Here is a 16,733-nt window from a genome sequence, read left to right as displayed (position 1 = left end):
ATTATTGATGTGTAGTGGAGGGTGGGTGTTCCTGGTCCTTCTGAAGTACATGATTATCCTCTTAGTCTTGTCCACATTGAGACTCAGGTTGTTACTCTTGTACCACATCACAAGATTTTCCACATCTTCTCTGTAGTGCAACTCATCGTTGTTACTGATGAGACCAACTACTGTTGTGTCATCTACAAACTTGATGACCCTTTTTAGAGCTGGATCTGGCTATACAGTCATAGGTCAGTAGCATGAACATGAGTGGGCTGAGCACATAGCCCTGAGCCAGTGCTCAGTGTGATGGTGCTCTTCATTCTGTTACCACCTGGACTGACTATAGTCTTTCCATTAGGAAGTCCAGAACTCAGGTACAGAGAGAGGTGCGTTGTGTTGCAGCGTGGACAGGTTCTCACCAGCCTCTGGGGAATGATTGTATTAAATGCTGATCTGAAGTAGATGAACAGCAACCGGGCACACGAAGCATCGTTCTTCAGGTGGGTCAGGTTGAAGGGACAAAGCATTGTTTGTGGAACAGTTTCTTCTATATGTGAATTAAAATGGGTCCAGTGTCTCTGGGAGGTATGCTTTGATGTGCTACATCATCAAACACTCAAAGCATTTCAAAATGGTGGAGTTTAGTGCTATCGGGTGGTAGTCATTAAAAACTGTGTTATGAGCCCAGAGGACCCCAAAGCCCAGCAGCAATAGATATTCACCAAGACAAATGGTTACTTAAACAAAAGTTGCTTTTAATTATCTTCAAACATGAAAACAGGATCAAACTTTAACTTATTACTATTAACTTAACTAACCAACTTAACCACCTTCTAATTCTAAGAACCGTGTATGTAATGTGTAAGTTCAGAAAAGTTACTTGATTCACAGTCCAATCTCACTTCTCATTCCTCTAAGTTCACTGGTTGCAGGCAATTCTTATATTGTGCACAGAATTTAACATTTATAAAGTTCTCCACGCTTTGGTAATTGAAAGGTAAATGGTTATAACTCAGGAAGGTACTTGTTGTTTTTCAGAGAGATTTGTTGTTCCAGAACATCCACGACTGATATACTTCCATCAGCCACTTCAGTGTCTTGGTGACGAAACTTGCCCCATCAGGGTTCTCCAGATGATAACCTCTTTCTTTCAGATCACCACAGAGTTCCTTTTTGTTTCTCTTATTTCAAGTGAAACATTAGGCAGCCAATCCTCTACTCTTCTATGAACCACAAGGGCTTTGACTAGGCTGAACTAAGCACTTACAACCCATCTTCCAAATGGTGTTTTTCCACAAGCTTGCCAAGTTGTCCTGTTCCAGTCCCAGCTGCTGCTGACTGTAAAACTGCGGAATTGAATTCTCTCTCTCTCATTTTTCCTCTCTCTGCTTGCAAAACCACATGACCCTCCTAGAACAGCAAGTTCCACCCCAGACACCCTGCGGCTCCAACAAGTTCTTTCGTCTGTGCCTTTTTGTTAACAAAAATCTATTAGTGAAGTCTCTTTGGGCACTCTGGTTCTTGCAAAGGCCCTTGGCACCAGCCCATCTTGCATGAGCAGAACTCCAGTATTTTAAATGAGATCTGTTTTAAAGTGTTTGTATGTGATCTACACTAAAAAACCTGCCCCAATTTATCTCCAAAAAACACGTCTATAATCTGTCACACCTGTTATTGTCACCTTTTTTGGGTACTGGGATAATGGTGGCCATCTTGAACCCTGCAGGAGTGATAAACTGCTGTAGTGAGGTGTTGAAGATGTATTTGTTTGTTGTGAATTATATTTATTGGGATTAACATCAAGAAATCTCATCTCCAAATGATAATAAATTATTTCCCAAAAAACAATTTTCTATTCTTTTAATTCCTTTTCTCTCCCATTCTCTAAAGGAAAGATTATCTATTGTGAAAGGGATTAGTTGATTTTGCGTAGTCGGTAATTTGTTTTTTTCCTTTCTACGTGAATCTTCTTTCAAATGTTGCGCAGATGGTGCAGTACTGGTGAACTTCTATATTGCACCAGTTTTTCATCCCACTTATAAAGCATATGTTCTGGTACCTTCTCCCCTATTTTATCTAGCTCTATCTTGGTCCAATCTGGTTTTTCCCTTGTTTGATAAAAATCTGCTAGATATCTTAATTGTGCTGCTCTATAATAATTTTTAAAGTTTGGTAGCTGCAAACCACCTTGTTTGTACCATTCTGTTAATTTATCTAATGCTATCCTCGGTTTCCCGCCTTTCTATAAGAATTTCTTTATTATTCTCTTTAGTTCATTGAAGAATTTCTCTGTTAAGGGAATGAAGTACAAATATGGAATAACTCATGGTACAATGTTTGCATACCACCAACTGAAAGCCTACTTAAAGGACAAATTGGGAAGCAGACTGAGATTACCAGAAGGAAGCAGCTTTGAATATGTGATTACAGACACAATGATAATTAAAAGATTTTTAACAAACATGTACATCAAGCTGCAAGAGAAAGAAAATGATGAAATAAGCTATAAACCCAAACAAAAGTGGGAAAAAGATCTAAACAAAGATAAAAAATGAAATATGGGAAAAGTTATGCTCTGGAACTATGAGAAATATAATAAATACGAAGTTACGCATGATACAATATAATTGGTTACACAGGCTATATATCACACCCCAAAAGTTAAATAAATGAGATCCAACATTATCAGATAGATGTTTTTGCAGTAAGAAGGAAACGGGAACAACAGTTTGGGCATGTGAGAAAGTGAAAAAATTTTGGGAAGTAATATAAGAAGTAAAGAATTAGGCCTTAAATTGGATGAAGCACAAAAAAGATTTATTATGATAGCCTTAGCTGTAGCAAAAAAATGTATAATGTCAACTTGGAAATCAGAAGAGAGCCTGAGAGTACAGCAATGGTACATGGAAATGAATAAATGTATTCCATTGGAAAAAATAACATAATTTAAAAAATAATGTCACATTATTTCAACAAATTTGGGAACCGTACATGCAACAGAACAGAGAGGGCCTACCGTAGACCTCCACCCCCTAAAATGACAGAATGAGAAGACGACGAAATGAACTGACCCAGTGTGTAAAAGTAGATGACACAATTTTCTTGTTTATTTTCATTGGGTGATGACATTGTTTAATGGGTTTATTGTATTGTATATGTTGAACGTTTAATGGGTTTGGAGGGGGGTGGGAAGGAGGGAGGGAAGGGAGGGGGGAAAAAGGGGAGAAAATGACACTGTGTATATTCAAGAGGGAAATGTTTGTGTGTATTTTGATTAATATGGTTCATTGTGTGAAAAATTAAAAAAAATTAAATAAAATAAATCTCATCTTCATTTTATATCTGAAAATACTGCACAATCTTTCATACACACCTCTTTACAGAATTAAAGCATCTATTGAATTAAATGGCAGCTTACCTTTAAAACTCTGATGCAGGTAGTCAACACATTTTGTGAATAACTTCACCATACCAGATGCGATTGGAGTGTCAATCTCTAACCAAGGATAGGAACAGTTATTGCTGTAAATGAAAATACAATTGTGTGGATGCTAATCAACATATTGGCATGATATGAATTGTTAATGCTATCAAAACTGACAACTTATGATAATCATAAATTATTAGTTAGTTTATAGAAACCAAAAGAATCAATAGGACTTGGTTGAAATACTTAACAGAATAAACTGCCTTAGATTCTTCACAGAAAAAATAGCAAACAGGATTTGACCTCAAGCTAATACAGGTTTAAATAAACATAAGAGAAAGTTAAAAGTTGCAGATACTGGAATTTTGAGGAGACAAACAAATGCTCGAAGTAGTAAAACATAAAGGCCTGCAGACACTGTGGTTGAAGTGAAAGCACAATGCTGGAGCAACTCAGCAACTCAAACACTGCCTTTTATGTGCAAAGATAAAAATACATAACCGATGTTTCGGCCTTGAGCCCTTCAACAAGGTGTCTGAATAAAAAGATAAGAGTAAAAATTGTTGGAAGAACTTAGAAATGGTCAATGAACGTTTCAGGTTTGAATCCTTAAGTTACCGTAAAATAATTTCTAACATTGTAGGAAGGCGGTCTTCAGGTTTCTGGATTGTTGGGCTCTCTTCCAGGGAAGGTGGGACCTGTTCTGAAAGGACAGTTTGCATCAGAACTGGAGGGGGACTAATAACCTTGTGGGAAGGTTTCCTAGTTCTGCTCCTGTGGGTTTAAACTAGATTTGCAGAGGGACTGGAATCAGAGTGCCAGAGAAGATAGAGGAGTGGAGGAGGAAAAAATGATGCGAGAATTGAACGCACCTTTAGAGGTCAAAGGGTTGTACATGCTGGAAATTTTCTAATGTGCTTCTATTTCAAAGCAAGGTGTATTGTTGGAAAGGCAGACGAGCTTAGATTGGCATGTGGAATTATTACATCATGGCCATTGGTTGCAGGAGAGGCAATTCCGGCAGCTCAATGTTCCAGGCTTCCATTAGTTCAGACACAATAGAATGGGGAAATGAAAGGAGGAGGACTGGCATTGCTCGTCAGGGAAAATATCACAGCTGGGCTCAGGCAGGACAGACCAGAAGACTCGCCTACTGAGGGTGGAGATGAGGAATGGGAAAGGTATGACCACACTCATGGGGTGTATTATTGACTGCCCTATAGTCAATGAGAATTGGAGGAGCAAATCAGTAGAGAGATAGCAGGCAGCTGCAGGAAACACAAGGTTGTGATAGTAGGAGATTTTAATTTTCCACATATTGACCGGAACTCCCATTCTGTAAAAGGGCTGGATGGCTTTGAGTTTGTCATATGTATTTAGGAAAGTTTTCTAAATCAATATATAGAGGTTTTTCTAAATCAATATATAGAGGTACCAACTGGAGAGTGTAATACTGGATCTGCTATAAGGGAATGAGACAGGACAGATGACAGAAGTATGTGTTGGGGAACATTTTGAGTCCAGTGATCTTAATGCCATTAGTTTCAAGTTAACTATGGAGAAGGATAGGTCTGGGCCTCAAGTTGAGATTCTAAATTGGTGAAAGGCTAATTTTGAAGAAATGTGCAAGGATCTAGAATACGTGGTGTTCAGAATAAGTTGTGTTCAGCAAGGATGTGTGAGGTAAGTGGAGGATGTTCAAAGATGAAATTTTGAGAGTAGAAAGCTTGTATGTTACCGTCAGGATTAAAAGCAAGGTTAGCAGGCACAGGGAACCTTGGTTTTCAAGGAATAGTGGGGATCCTGCTTAGAAGAATAGCAGGTATAAGCAACATTGAGCAAATGTGATACTTGAGGAGTATAAAAAATGTGATAAATTGGATCTGAAAGTTTACAGATGATACTAAGGTTGGAGGCATTGTGGACATCGAAGAAGCTTTTTAAAGCTTGCAGAGGAATCTGGACCAGGTGGAAAATGGCAGATGGATTTTAATGCAGACAAGTGGGAGGTACTGTATTTTGGAAGAACAAACCAAGAAAGGACATACACAGTGAATGATAGGCCTGTAGCAAACAATCTAACTAAATGAACAAACGAGGCCAGCAGTTGGTGGGCTCGTCAGCACTCATGAGGTTTATTTAGTCTAGCGCACTGCCGTTTTAAGGCCTTCAAAGATCCCGCATGACAGAAACCTCGTCATTGTGACACAAACGCGCTGTGCCTGTATGCGTGCAGGCCTGAGTCCCTGCCGGAAAAGATGAACTGCGCAGTGCCATGTTTGATGCGGCTGCTCCGCTAACACATGGAGCCGGTTCGCATGACTATCAAGTATGTGCGCCGCCACAGGACCCTGAGGAGTGCCGTACAACAGAAGGATCTGGGAATACATGTACATAATTGCCTGAAAATGGTGTCACAGATGGACAGGGTTGTAAAGAGAGCTTGTGGCATATTGGCCTTCATAAATCAAAGTATTGAGTATATGAGCTAGAATGTTATGGTAGAGTTGTGTAAGACATTGGTGAGGTTAAATTTGGAGTATTGTGTGCAGTTTTGGTCACCTAACTACAGGAATGATATAAATAAGATAGAATGAGTACAGAGAAAATTTACTAGAATGTTGCCCGGACTTCAGGAACTGAGTTACAGGGAAAGGTTAGGACTTTATTCCCTGGAGCATAGGAGAATGAGGGGAGATTTGATAGAGGCATTTAAAATTATGAGGGGATAGACAGAATAAATGTAGGTAGGCTTTTTTCACTGAGAATAGGTGAAATACAAACCAGAGGATATGGGTTAAGAGTGAAAGGGCAAAAGTTTAGGGGGAATATGATAGAGAACTACTTTACAGAGAGTGGTTGGACTGTGGAACGAGCTGCAAGCTGAGGAGGTGAATGCGGGTTCAATTTTAACATTAAAGAAGCATTTGGACAGTTACAAGGATGGGAAAGGTATGGAGGGCTATGGATTGAGTGCAGGTCATTGGGTCTAGGCAAAAAATGGCCAAAGGGGCCTGGTTCTGTGCTGTAGAGTTCCATAGTTCTAGTTAGAGCTGTTTGCGTAATTATTCCAGTATTAGTGGTTGTGCCTTCAGCTGCTTTGGACCAAAGTTTTAAAATGTTTTCATAAATCCTTCAGAGTAAAGAGAGCCTGTTCTTCCTACTTTAAGATGAGTCTAAAACTGAGCTCCTTGATAAAGCTTTTATTCATTTGGAACAGAAAGATTACAAAAAAACTCCCTGTACTTGATGGAATTGACAATGAAAAATAACAAGCAAGAAAAATTTTAAATTTTAAGGAGAGAAGGATGAACAAGTAAATGGATCTCCATTTAGACTAAGAGCCAATTAATTTTATTCTTCTGAGGATATTGACAATATAAATCCTCTCAGGACCACAGGAACACAGGATTGTAAATAGATTTATATGTTGTAACTGATCCAAGGCAGTAGAATCATAACAGGAAAATCTTCATAGGTTTACAGCTAATGAAAATTAAATTTCCTACAATTTTCAACTGAAAATTGATGGCATTAGAAGAACAAAATATTATTAATTTAATCCAGTGGTTTACAAACTGCCCCCCTCCCTAAAATCACATTCCACCTGAAGCAAATCCCTATGCCATAAGTGCTCTGTAAGGGATTGTTTCAAGTGGTATGTGAGTGGGAAGCTTGAGACCCAATTGTTACTGAAAATTTTGCTTGAGAAAAATTGTTTTGGCCCATTTCCTTTGGAGTTATGGAACTGTACACATAATGAGTCAATTAGGTACAATTAAGACAGTGGTTTTCAATTTTTTTTTCTCCCCATTCACATAGCACCTTAAGCAATCCCTTACTAATCACAGAGTACCTATGGCATGGGGATTACTTCAAGTGGAACGTGAGTTTAGGGGGGCAGTTTGAAAACTACTGATTTGATCAAACTAAAGGAGTTGGCTCAACTGTTATTGGAAGATGCATGAGAAAAATTTCCATCCAACTTCTCCATTGAATGAAGCAAAGATACCCCAAAGAATTGCAGATAGAAAACCTGCCAGAGATGAGGAGTTGGTGCAGTCAAATTTGGAGAGAAGTCCTGATAATTTTAAGGAAAAACAAAACGTGGTGGAAACCTCCCACAAATGGTGCCTTAACTACTGACATAATTTGAAGAATTTGGAGGAGAGAGCATGATGTTAGTTCATATTACCTGCTGTAGCTGCATGTTAAGTTTGTGTAACATGTCAGAGGACATGGGCCTGAAACATTATCTTTAACGTCCTGTGGATGCTGTGTGACCTGCTGAGTTTCTCCAACACTATTGTGATTGCAGCTAAAGTGGTATTGTTTATCAAGTTTTCCCTGGATTGTTAGGTGCGAATTCTAAAATTAAATCAATTTAGATCTGCAGCAGGAAAGAAATTTATTCCAATTGAAATGTTTCCCTTAATGCAAACAAATAGTTCATTGCTACATTCTTTATTTTCCCCAGAACATAAACATTCATTTTCTGTAGTAAACATAAAAAGGTTTCCATAGTCAAAATGCAAAATAAAATGAACATTTATTCAGTTTTACATTTTACAAGTTACAAAGTAGTTACCTTCCTTTTTCTGTATTTAGTACTAGTAGCCATGGCTTGAAAAGTTCCAGCAATTTTGCATAAACTAATTGCAAACCTACAATGAAATGATGTCAAATTAACAACAAATATTGAAAATTTAAAGGTGTATAATAAAATGGAATGTTCATGTGCTCTGGGCATAGTTCAATATTGAAACATTTTTGAAAACTTAAATCCTGCACATTACATTTAAGATGAGGATATGTACTAACTACACAAATGTTTTTTCTAAACACCAATAGGGGCCTTCCATAGCCACAAGTAGCCCTAATTTTACTTTTCCCAACTGAACATGAGAATTTTTTTTCATATCTATTTTTGAGATGCTATATTTTTGGGTAGAGTACTAAGTATTTTTAGTCTAACTGACCAAAACTGTTGAAAATCTCAACAAAATGTTTCTGTGGAAGACCAAATATGATACAAGACAGTTGGACAAATCCAGGTGAAGAACCAAATTTAGTGAGATATGAATGAAATGCCTTAGATTCTATAACAGAAGTCATTTGCAATAAACAAAGAATTATTTTTATTGGATGTATCTGGGGAAAAAAAAACTTTGCTTGCTTAAAATACAGTTCAAAGACAACACATGATTGCCTTGGTCTTAACATAATCAGGCATTGCTTCAACAATTTCGATAGGGAGGAAAACTGCAGATTCAGCTTTTAAACTCCTTTTACATTTGATATTGGCTGGGGAATTGTAAAACAAAAAGTAAACTTGTGGTATGAATGAACACTGGCTCACAAAGCAGCCACTGAAGCATTAAACACTCCAAGTTCTCAGATAGGAACCCATGGTATTATGGGAAAGGTGCTTGCAGTGATACATGATTGGCTGACCGGTAGAAAGCAAAGAGTGGGAATACAGGGGACCTTTTCTGGTTAGCTGCTAGTTTTCTTTTGACGTTCCATAGGGGCCGGTGTTGGGTCCGCTATATATTTTTTATGTTATTTGTCAATGATCTGGATGATGGAATTGATGGCTTTGTAGTCAAGGGGCAGATAATGTTGAGGAAGCATGGACTGAACAGGTTGGGAGAATGGGCAAAATGCAACAGATGGAACATAGGGAAGTCCATGGTCATGCACTTTGGTAGAATAAATGTGGCGACTATTTTTTTAAAAGGGGGAGAGAATTCAGAAAGCGGAGGTCTAAAGGGCTTGAGAGTCCTAGTGCAGGATTTCCTAAAGGTTAACTTGCAGGTTAAGTCAGTAGTAAGGAAGCCAAATACAATGTTAGCATTCATTTCAAAAGGAATTGAATGAATAAGCAAGGATGTAAAGTTAGGGTTTATAAGACATTGGTTAGACCACATTTGGAGTATTGTGAGCAATTTTGGCCCCATACCCAAAGAAAGGTTTGCTGGCATTGGAAAGGGTATAGAAGAATTTTCAGAGAAAGGTCCAAAGAATGAAGAGTGTTTGACAGCTCTGGCTCTGTACTCCCTGGAGCTTATAAGGATGTGGGGAAAATCTCATTGAAACCTACTGAATATTGAAAGGCCAGGATAGAGTGCATGTGGAAATGTTTCCAGTAGTGGGAGAGCCAAGGACCAGAGGGCACAGCCTCAGAAAAAGAGGACATCCCCTGAGAGATGAGGAAGTATTTCTTCTTTGAAAGGGTAGTGAATCTGTGAAATATGTTGCAAGATAAGGTAGTGGGAGGGCAAGTCACTGGGTATATTTAAAGCAGAGGTTGATATGTACTTGATTCGTAAGGGTTACAGGGAGAAGACAGGAAAATTGGGAAAATGGCTTAATTCTTCCCCCATCTCTTATAATCTAATACAATTCTACTGATAGTTTGACAGACACTGATGAGGTTGAATTTTTAAACTCTGTCATCACCTGGTGTTCCATCACATCATCTTGACCTGAGGGTGCAGGTACAAAGATGGCAGCACGGGTAAACAGAGCAGTGAAGAAAGCAATGGTTGCCTTCAGTGGTTGGGGCATTGAATACAAGTGTTGGGATGTCATACTGAAGTTATACAAGGCCACATGGAATATTGTGTGCTGTTTTAGTCTCCTAGCTATGGGAATATTATAATGTTGGAAGTGACTTAAATTCCCTGTTCAACCAGTTTTGCTGAGCATTAATGAGGTGCAAGACAATCACCAAAAGTTGTTGCTTTTAATTTTGAAACTTAATGCTTTTTCCAGTCAGCTAGAATATTGCTCCAGATTTTGACACATACTTTGCTGAAGGGCTCAAGCCTGAAACCTCAGTTATGTATCTATCTTTACTATATAAAGGACACTGTTTGACCTGCTGAGTTTCCAGCATGGTGTTTTTATTTTATTTTCAATATGTAATTTTTAAGTTGGTAATTTAAGATAAATTATACAATTCTAATCCATCTAATACTATTCACAGTGCAATTCTACATTCGTTAGATTTTATTTCATTAACAAGGAATATTATAATTGCCAGCACAACCCCAAAATATACTGGGCATAGTATTAATCTAAATTAAATAAACTGTTCAACAATAGTTGGCTTTTGATGATTCTTTACAGAATAAATGAAAGAAAACTTGGGGTAACTGCAAGTATTTACCAGCAAAGTTCAGAAATTCCACATTTTTATCTGATCCAAGCCCTAATTATGCTGTTATCTCTAGGTTTTTTTCCATCACTACCTCCAAAACTGATTAACAGGGCAGTTTTCTTGGGATCATATGCTTTGGTTGTGCACCTATAATATTGACAAAATTCTGTATGTAATTAACTTATTGAATGTAGTTTCTGTGAGCTCTGTGATCAGGCACTGAATGAATACAACATCTTTAAATCTTGGTATTGTATAACATTTTCTTTCAATAATACCTGCTACATTTTCAGTGCTGGTTGCAGCTTCTTGAGTGAGTTTGGAGATCTCAGAATCAATAAAAGATTTGGCAAGGAACATCCAAAATTTCTTCACTTCATTCATATAAGGACTCCACTTTGAAAATAGACCAAAGCTCCTTAAATCAGTTTTCGAAAGACGCAGTTTGTGGAAGAGATCAGAAAGCCAGTGTATCGTCTCTTGCACCTGTCAGGTGAAACGAAATTCAAACCACTTTCTGATCACACTGTTCCTTCTCAATGCATTTACATAAAATGTGAAGGGCGGGGGTGAGCAAAAGAACATCATAAATATCTGTTTTGTGAAATATTGATTCCTTTCTCATACTTAATAGGTTCCAATAAATATTTCCTTTGTCATCTTGTCGAAAAACTCAATTCAGCTTGTGAGACATGCTGCTTCTCACAAAACCATGTTGACTATCCCCAAGACTTTGCTTCTCTAAAGTATTTTGTTACAATACATCTTTGATTAACATTTGACCATACTTTATTTTATATATAAAAGAATGATGCTGCAGTATGAGAGCGGTAGAGTAAAAGACCAAGTAATGCGATGTTCTTGGAACACAGGAGGACAGATGACACAAAATAGTGACAAGGAATTCAAGAGTTAAAGGCAGAATAAATTTGACAAGGGGAAGAAATTTAAGATGAAAATAAAATGGAAAGAAAATAGGGACAGAATAATACATGAATATTTATAATAATTTCTGAAATTACTTTCCCTGTTAGAATTCAATGGGCAGATTTTGCATTACCTGTTGAAATGACAAAGCGATCTTTTGAGAACACTGAGTTTCTCCAGATCCAATGTTTGTGGGTACAGTTTCATCATCAGTGGTACAATTTAAGGTTTTCAAAGCAATCTTCCAACAGTCAGGATTCAACTTTTGTTCTGAAGAGCCTTAACCAGAAAGAGGAAAGTGTACAGTTTCATTTTGCAAGAATGGTTCAAGATTCAAGTTTCCTTTATTCTTATGTCATAGTACAAACGCAATATTGCACAAAACTGCCTTCTGCCTGCTATCAGGTAGACAAAGAGATGCCATTTATGTTGTTCAGCACCCCTTACAGCAAGAGAGTCTCTTCAGGTTCCAGTTTAGAAAAAAAAACAATGCTGAAAAATATGAAATATAAGCAGAAAAGGCTGAGAATGCTCAGTAGTGCATGACATATCTATATAGGGTGGAACAAAATAACAATCAATATTTCTAATATGTTTTGTTTTTATTTATTTCAGTTTAGCAATTATTATATTTTAATTCCCCCTTTTATGTTCATTATGACACTATCATTGATGCACAAAGAAGCAAATGTGGGTAGCGGTCCAAATGTGGGGGGGGGGGGGGGGGGGGTAGTGGTCCAAATGAAACTTAAACCTGAAATTTACCAGTAATTTCCATTTAGGTTTCACAAATACCATAAGTTTATAGTTCATCTTGAGAGAAATAGGTCCAAAATAATCCAGAAAAAAACTACTGTCTGTGGTTCTACTAGTTTCCTTCAAATGTGAAGTAGGAGAGAAAGGCAACAGGACTGTAAGCACATAGCTTTAGAATGTGGCCTGCTTAGAATTCATGGCTATTTAAAACCTGAATTGCACTGAGGAATAATATCATGGAGCTCCATTAAAAAAAAATTCTAGAAAACTATATTATATGAACAATATTCCATAGTTTTCTGTAACAATTGGCTGAATCTCAGTCTGTGGCTGATGGTTGAAATGCAACTGTCAGCATACAGCCTTCGGAACTGACATCCAGGCTCGTGCACAACTCTGTGTGCAAAACTAATGGAAAGGATTAGGGACTGAGTGCATAACTGTGTTCAAGTGTTAGACCCTCAAAGACCAATGGCATGGCACAGGAATACATTAAGGAAACAAACTGAGACATACCATCAGTTAGGCTCAGAGAAACCATTGAATTCAATTAAAATTCCAGGCCTGAGAATTTGAAAGCAAATGGAAAAGTTCTTTTCATTTCATTAGTTAAAACCTTTCATTAAAGTAAAATAAAGATTGTAACTGTTTGTAACTGTTTCAATGTTTTCAAGGGAAATCAGTCCACCTCTTCCAGCCCAGATATTTACAGGCTCGTTGGTGAACTTAGTCCAGCAATATATAGCTCAAAGAACATAAACAATAATATTCCACATAGATACAAAATCTTGGTCAAGTCCCAAAAGGCTGCAAAATCCTGATGGTGTACAAATAATTCATTTGACAAACATATTTTGAGTTTGATAAGTAAAGAAGCAAAGCAAATATCCATCATTTAAATTACACGAAAAACATTGATAAAAATTTCAATTGATATGAAATATCTTACTTTGAACCAGAAGTCTCAGAAAGTCACTGTAATGATCCGGGAATTGATATTGCAGAATGTACATCCAATGTTTACAAAAAACATTAAAAGCCATTTGAATTTCTTCCTCTGGTTGAAGGCCACATGATGCAAGGCCAAAGTGAATCAATTCTAATAACTGTGTCCGTTCAGACATAGTTGGCTTGGCTGAATTCAACCACAATGCAAGGTCAAACTGCAATATAAAAACTAAAGTCAAAATGATAATCCTGAAAAATTAGGTAATTCCCATTTGTTGATTAATACTCAAAACCATATGACATTGGAGCCGAATTAGGCCATTCAGCCTTTCAAGTCTGCTCCGCCATTAGAATCATAGCTGATGAATATTTCCTCTCCACCTATTCTCTTGCCGTTTCTTCATAGAGAAAGCAAAAACAAATTGTAACTGAAAATTTCATGAAAGGAACAAGCAAACAGGTTAATTCCATAGATTGACCACCCTCTAGAAAAAGCAGTTCCTCCTCATCTCAGTCTTAAATCTATCACACTAATCTTGAGGCCATATCCCCTAGTTCTGGACTCCCTCATCAATGGAAACCTGCCTACCTCTATCTTATCCAAGTCTTTCATAATTTTATATATCTTTGTAAGATCCTCTCTCATTCTTCCAAATTCCAGCAAGTCCAGTCCCAGACGACTCGGTCTCTCCTCATTGGCTAATTCCTCATCTCTGGAATCAACCTGGTGATCCTCCTCACCACTGCCTCCAAAGCCAGTACATCCTACCTCAGGTAAGACCAGAACTGCGTGCAGTACAGTTGCAGCACAACCTCCCTGCTCCAAAACTCAACCCTTCTTTGCTGCTCCTGCAAACTAACCTTTTGCAATTCATGCACATGCACCCCCAAACTCTTCTGCATGGCAGAGCGCTGCAATCGCTTACCATTTAAATAATAACCTGATCTTCCATTTTTATTACCAAAATGGATAACCTCACATTTAACAATATTGTACTCCATCTGACAAAACTTTGCCAACTCACTTAGCCTACCTCTATCTCTCTGCAGACTCTCCGTATCCTCTGCACAATTTGGTTTTCCACTCAATTTAGCGTCATCAGCAAAACCTAGATACATTACACTCTGTACCCTCTTCCAGATAGTTTATGTACATCGTGAACAGTTACGGGCCCAGCACTGAACCTTGTGGCACACCACTCACCACCAATTGCCAACTAGAAAAACACCCTGTATCCTAACATTCTGCTTCTGCTTTCTATTGGGTAACCAATCCTTTATCCATGCTAAGACATCACCCCCAACTTTATGCATCTTTATCTTCTGTTTAAGTCTTTTATACAGCATCTTATTGAATGCCTTCTGTCAATCCAGGTAAACAAGGTCCATCTGCTCCCCTCTATGCACCGTGCTCATTATATCCTCAAAGAATTCAGGTGGGATTTCTGGTTGGTTGCTCAAGGAGTAACAGCAGAAATTTAACGCTCCTATTTACTTTCCATTTCTTCCAACTATTCAGCTCTTGATTTTACAACTAAAGTGCTCTATTTTACTTCCCTTTCTTCTAAATATACTTTTATTGAAATGGCTACAAGAAGAAAATTTGGGAAGAAAAAGAAGTGTTAACGAATCTGACCATCAAGTCTATCACTGAGTTACTCAATCAACATAGACAAACAATAACAGATGATCTTAAAGAAGTCTTGTGTCAGATTAATAATAAACTCGACCAAGTACAAAACGTAACTAAAGAACATGGTGAATGTTTGACAATGGTTGAGGAGGAACTGAACAACTTAACTTAATGGGTTGTTGAAGTGAAAAATACATGCTCCGGATTAAGTGACAATAATTTGAAACTAACGAAGAAAATCGTTGATCTGGAAGAAAGGAGTAGACAGAATTTATGAATTATGGGTTTGCCTGAATCCATAGAAAGTGGGCAACCTACTAAATTCTTTCAGAGCTGCTTTACAAGGTCTATGGTAAGGAGTTTCTTTCATTTCCCCCAGTGAAAGACCACATCAATCTTTATTACTCAAGCTGGCTCATGGGCAGAAACCTTGTTTGGTTATTATTTGGCTACATCTTTATCAAATAAAGGAGTCTTTGATTCATGAAGCCCATCGAAGAGGGACACTTGAACATCGCAGTCAATGTATAAGAATTGTAGAAGATACTGCCCTAAAGTCATGAAGCAGTGCGGCGAATACAAAGAAATAATGTCGGAGCCATATAAATGAGGTTAAAAGCCTTGTTATATCCTGCATGACTTCTTATATGGCCCCACTTTCTAATGGCCAGAGGAAGCTCCTGTGCTCTGCTGACAAGGCTTGGAGCTTCCTAGAAGAATCCTGCGGGAACTTCTTGAAGATTGAAGATAATTGACTATTATTAACTTTAATGTTTTCCGACATTTATTACATAACATTTGATGGTGGTGTGTTGGTTATTTTTGTCTGACCAATATTCCTCTTTTTTTTTCTGGGATAATAAATTTACTAGGGTTGTATTTATGCCAGTAAATTTTTCTCTTTCTCTCTTTTTCCTTTTAATTAGGAATTGAATATATATTCAATATTTTTTATAAATATTGGCTTAATATTTCTTTGGTATTTTTCTTTTAATTAAATTATTTCTTTCTTTCTTTCTTCTTTGGCTTGGCTTCGCGGACGAAGATTTATGGAGGGGGTAAAAAAAGTCCACGTCAGCTGCAGGCTCGTTTGTGGCTGACCAGTCCGATGCGGGACAGGCAGACACGATTGCAGCGGTTGCAAGGGAAAATTGGTTGGTTGGGGTTGGGTGTTGGGTTTTTCCTCCTTTGCCTTTTGTCAGTGAGGTGGGTATTTACTTCATGGGCAAAAGTACATAATAAATTTGTAAAGTAACTATTTGAAGTAGTCAAAATAGAAATTTATTGGTGGAAGAATAATGTATCTTTACTTTTGCAACAATGGAGTTTTTGTCAACAAACTCCATCTGGAAGATAATTGGGTCTGAAATGGAATGATTGGGAAAGCGAGCTGCAAAATCTTTAGCAGCTTTCTAGGTTTGTCACCTGGTGGCAAGATATTAGTTGTTCTTATCAGTCCACAATAATATGGGAAAATTATGGATAATTCTAATAATTCTATTAATTTTATTAGTTGGAATGTAAAAGTTATGAATTATCCGGTGAACCAGAAGAAAATATTTTCACATTAAAAACAGCTTAATGCTAATATTGTATTTTTACAAGAAACACATCTTCGTTGTTGTGGTAATTCCCGTTTCATGATGAAGTGGAGAGGAAAACATTTTCATTCCTCCTTTCTGGCTAAAGCTGGGGGGGGGGGGGGGTGGTTTCTATTCTTATTGATCAAAATATTCCTTTCGTCCATCACAAAGTCATCATCTCAATTACAAATGGTTGATATATTGTTTCAGAGAAATTGAATAATAAAATGGGAGTTTTAGCTTATATTACGCCTCTAATACAGTTGTGGTTTTTTTGAACATTCATTTTTCTTCCCTACAGGATGTGAG

General features: G+C 37.5%; 1 protein-coding gene across 5 annotated transcripts in view; it reads right to left on the bottom strand.

The window, feature by feature from the left end:
• epg5 (ectopic P-granules autophagy protein 5 homolog (C. elegans)) overlaps positions 1-16,733 on the bottom strand; it is a 184,822-nt gene that overhangs the window by 47,405 nt on the left and 120,684 nt on the right. For all 5 annotated transcript variants that reach the window (XM_069924245.1, XM_069924246.1, XM_069924248.1 and 2 more), the window contains exons 31-35: positions 13,210-13,423; positions 11,638-11,783; positions 10,856-11,063; positions 8,001-8,076; positions 3,404-3,507 (exon numbers count right to left, since the gene is read on the bottom strand). In XM_069924245.1, coding sequence (XP_069780346.1) covers positions 3,404-3,507; positions 8,001-8,076; positions 10,856-11,063; positions 11,638-11,783; positions 13,210-13,423 — 748 coding nt within the window. The remainder of the gene's footprint in view (positions 1-3,403; positions 3,508-8,000; positions 8,077-10,855; positions 11,064-11,637; positions 11,784-13,209; positions 13,424-16,733) is intronic.

This window comes from Narcine bancroftii, chromosome 3 (genome assembly GCF_036971445.1).
Source record: "Narcine bancroftii isolate sNarBan1 chromosome 3, sNarBan1.hap1, whole genome shotgun sequence".
Lineage (NCBI taxonomy): Eukaryota > Metazoa > Chordata > Chondrichthyes > Torpediniformes > Narcinidae > Narcine > Narcine bancroftii.
This window is presented reverse-complemented; position numbering and strand designations above follow the sequence as displayed.